The 3,358-nt window shown below is 42.9% G+C and overlaps 1 protein-coding gene across 1 annotated transcript; it reads left to right on the forward strand.

Annotated features, from left to right (window-relative positions):
- The first annotated feature begins 2,183 nt into the window (after positions 1 to 2,183).
- Positions 2,184 to 2,793, forward strand: LOC121166307 (60S ribosomal protein L36-like). Its single transcript, XM_040995444.1, has 2 exons — positions 2,184 to 2,447; positions 2,728 to 2,793. Exons 1-2 carry the CDS (start codon positions 2,208 to 2,210, stop codon positions 2,791 to 2,793), a joined length of 306 nt encoding a protein of 101 aa, XP_040851378.1. The 5' UTR covers positions 2,184 to 2,207.
- The last annotated feature ends 565 nt before the right edge of the window (positions 2,794 to 3,358 follow it).

Here is a 3,358-nt window from a genome sequence, read left to right on the forward strand (position 1 = left end):
TGCCTCAGCTCCCTTGTCCCAGCATCTACAGCACTAGGATAGCAACAACCCCCAACGTGTGCCCAGGGCTTTGGTGGAAGTCATAAAAGCACAGCAGGGAACTCTACCACCAGGTAGAAACTAAGGGATGTCTGCTTAGAAGTCCAAGGAAATCTCTGCTCTCCCACCTCCCCTCCTCTCCTGCAAAAAGAGTGAGATATGCCCTTGCTTCTATTTCCAAGATGTCTCCTTTCTCATCTGAAGAAGATTGGAGGTAAGCCAGACACGACTCTTTTGTATCCAAGAGTAACAGTTACCCAATTACCAACTAGGGTGGATCCCACCTGGGAACACCCAAGGCTGAGAGAGGCAGCTAGTATGGCACAAACTGGAGACAGAGCCTGGAGACAGAGGCAGGACCAAAGCACCGAAGCCTGAGCCTGAAGTCCCCTGGCCATAAGCTCAAAAGCCCAGACAAGAGCAAACAGGAAATTGTGTACAGAGTGGGAACAGTACAATCCACCCACAAAACTGGAGTGACAGACACAATATAAAGACAGAATCTAGACCCAGCACAGTAGCCTAGCAGCTAAAGTCCTCACTTAGCATGCACCGGACTTCAGTTAGGGTGCCAGTTCTAATCCCAGTGACCCCCACTTCGCATTCAGCTCCCTGCTTGTGGCCTGGGAAAGCAGTCAAGGACAGCCAAAGCCTTGCAACCCTGCACCCATGAGGGAGACCCAGAAGAAGCTCCTGGATTCAGATTGGCTCAGCTCGAGCCATTATGGCCTCTTGGGGAGTGAAACATCTTCTTGGATGGAAGATCTTTATCTCTGTCTCTCTTCTATAAGTCTGAATTTCCAGTAAAAATAAATTAAATCTTAAAAAAGAAAGAAAGGAAGAAAGAAAGAGAGAGAGAGAGAAAGAAAGAAAGAAAGAAAGAAAGAAAGAAAGAAAGAAAGAAAGAAAGAAAGAAAGAAAGAATCTGCCTGAAAAGAAAATCTGCAAATCTGAAATACAATGGGCCAAGGTAACAGACAAAACAAATTAGAAAACCAGTTTTTCCCCTCAAAAATGAGTAAAAGACTATCTCAATCTTAAGATCAATAGGACAAAAACATTGAGGATCTCCCAGACAAGGAAGTAAAAAGAAAAAAAAAATGATAAAACTCTTCAGAGACAGCGAGAGAAAAAGGTAAGAATTTAAGAAATATATTACAAAGAAGATAAAAGCTACAACACAAGAAATAGAAATACTTGAACTGAAGGATTCAATAGAACAAAAATTTTTTTAAATCCTTAAAGCGTCACCAACAGAATGAGCAAGGCAGATGAAAGAATTTCAAAACTAGAAAATGCTTTATTTGAGGACACACAAATAATTGGAAACATAGGAGAACTGAATAAAGTGAAGAAAACCCTCCAAGAATTGAATGACATCATCATGAGATCAAACATAAGAGTGATGGGAGTTCCTGAAGGCTTGGACAGAAAAGCAGAATTATAGAACATATTCAATGAAATAGTAAAAGAGAACTTCCCAACCATTGGGAATGTCAGGGTAAGCCAAACACAAGGACAGAGAACCCAAAATAGAGTTGATCTGAAATGATCCTCACCTAGTCACATGACCAAGCTCCCTTTGGTTGATTGGGAAGAAAAGGTACTGAAACAGGCACACAGGAAGGGTCAGATAACATTTGGGGAACACCAATCAGACTTACTGCTGGTTTCTCAGAGGAGAGCCTTCAGGCCAGAAAAGAATGGAGGGACACGTCTCAGATCCTAAAACAAAACAAAACAAAGCAAAACAAAACAACTGTCAACCCAGAGTAACATCCCCATTAAAGCTCATTTGTGTTAGGAAAAGAGAGAGAGAGAATCAATGCAAAAATAATAGGACAAAATCGCTGTCAACATTAACCTTGAACATAAATGGCTTAAACTCATCAATGTAAATACTGATTAGCATACTGGGTCAAAAATAGGACCCATCTATCTGTTGCCTACAAGAAACACATCTTATCACCAAAGATACGTGGAAGCTGAAAGTGAAAAGATAGAAAAGGATATTTCATTCATTCACAAAATAAATGAACATGAATTAATGGCCCCAGTAAAAACAGTTTCAGGGCTGAAAAAGAACTAGTCAGAATAGCCCCTTTTAAAATAGCAGAGAGCTTCCTCCTGGGGGTGCGGAGAGGGGCGTCCAGTGGCGAGCAGCAGCCATGGCTGTGCGTTACCCCATGGCCGTCGGCCTCAATAAAGGCCACAAGGTGACGAACAACATGAGCAAGCTGAGGCACAGCCAGCGCCACGGGCAGCTGACCAAGCACACCAAGTTCATGCGGGACATGATCCGGGAGGTGTGCGGCTTCGCCCCCTACGAGCGCCGCGCCATGGAGCTGCTCAAGGTCTCCAAGGACAAACGGGCGCTCAAGTTCATCAAGAAGAGGGTGGGCACGCACATCCCAAGTTCATCAAGAAGAGGGTGGGCACACATATCCCAAGTTCATCAAGAACAGGGTGGGCACGCACATCCCAAGTTCATCAAGAAGAGGGTGGGCACATATATCCCAAGTTTATCAAGAAGAGGGTGGGCACGCACATCCCAAGTTCATCAAGAAGAGGGTGGGCACACATATCCCAAGTTCATCAAGAAGAGGGTGGGCACACATATCCCAAGTTCATCAAGAAGAGGGTGGGCACACATATCCCAAGTTCATCAAGAACAGAGTGGGCATGCACATCCATGCCAAGAGGAAACGCGAGGAGCTGAGCAGTACACTCGCTGCCATGCGCAAGAAGGACTGAGCGGCACACCTGTCCCCACCCCCACACCCCAGAAATTAAATTGTGGCTTAGAAAAAAAAAATAGCAGAGAGGAACATTAAATGGCATTGTAGGTAGAAAACTGGGAATAAACCAAACTGAGAATAAACCAAACTAGAGATGTGGAAGACCTCTCTGACAAAAATTATAAAACATTTAAAAAATATATTCCAAAAGAAGACTTAAAAGACCAACAAACGTACCATGTCCTGGATTGATAGAATCAATATCATCAAAATATCTATACTGCCAAAAGAAATATAGATTCAATATAATCCCAATCAAAATCTCAACATTCTTCACAGAGCTGGAAAAAAAAACAACCTAAAAACCCATTGGGAATCACAAGAGGCCATGAATAGCCAAAGCCATCTTAAAGAATAAAATTCAAGCTGGAGGAAACACAATTCCAGACCTTAGGACAAATTAAAGGGCAGTGATAATCAAATAATCTGGTACTGGTACAGATACAGAAAGATCAATGGAATAGAACAGAAACCCCAGAAGAAAGTCTACACATGTACAGCCAACTAATCTTCAACAAGAA

Source organism: Ochotona curzoniae, unplaced genomic scaffold (assembly GCF_017591425.1).
Source record: "Ochotona curzoniae isolate NIBS_2020 unplaced genomic scaffold, NIBS_Ocur_1.0 patch12, whole genome shotgun sequence".
Classification (NCBI taxonomy): domain Eukaryota; kingdom Metazoa; phylum Chordata; class Mammalia; order Lagomorpha; family Ochotonidae; genus Ochotona; species Ochotona curzoniae.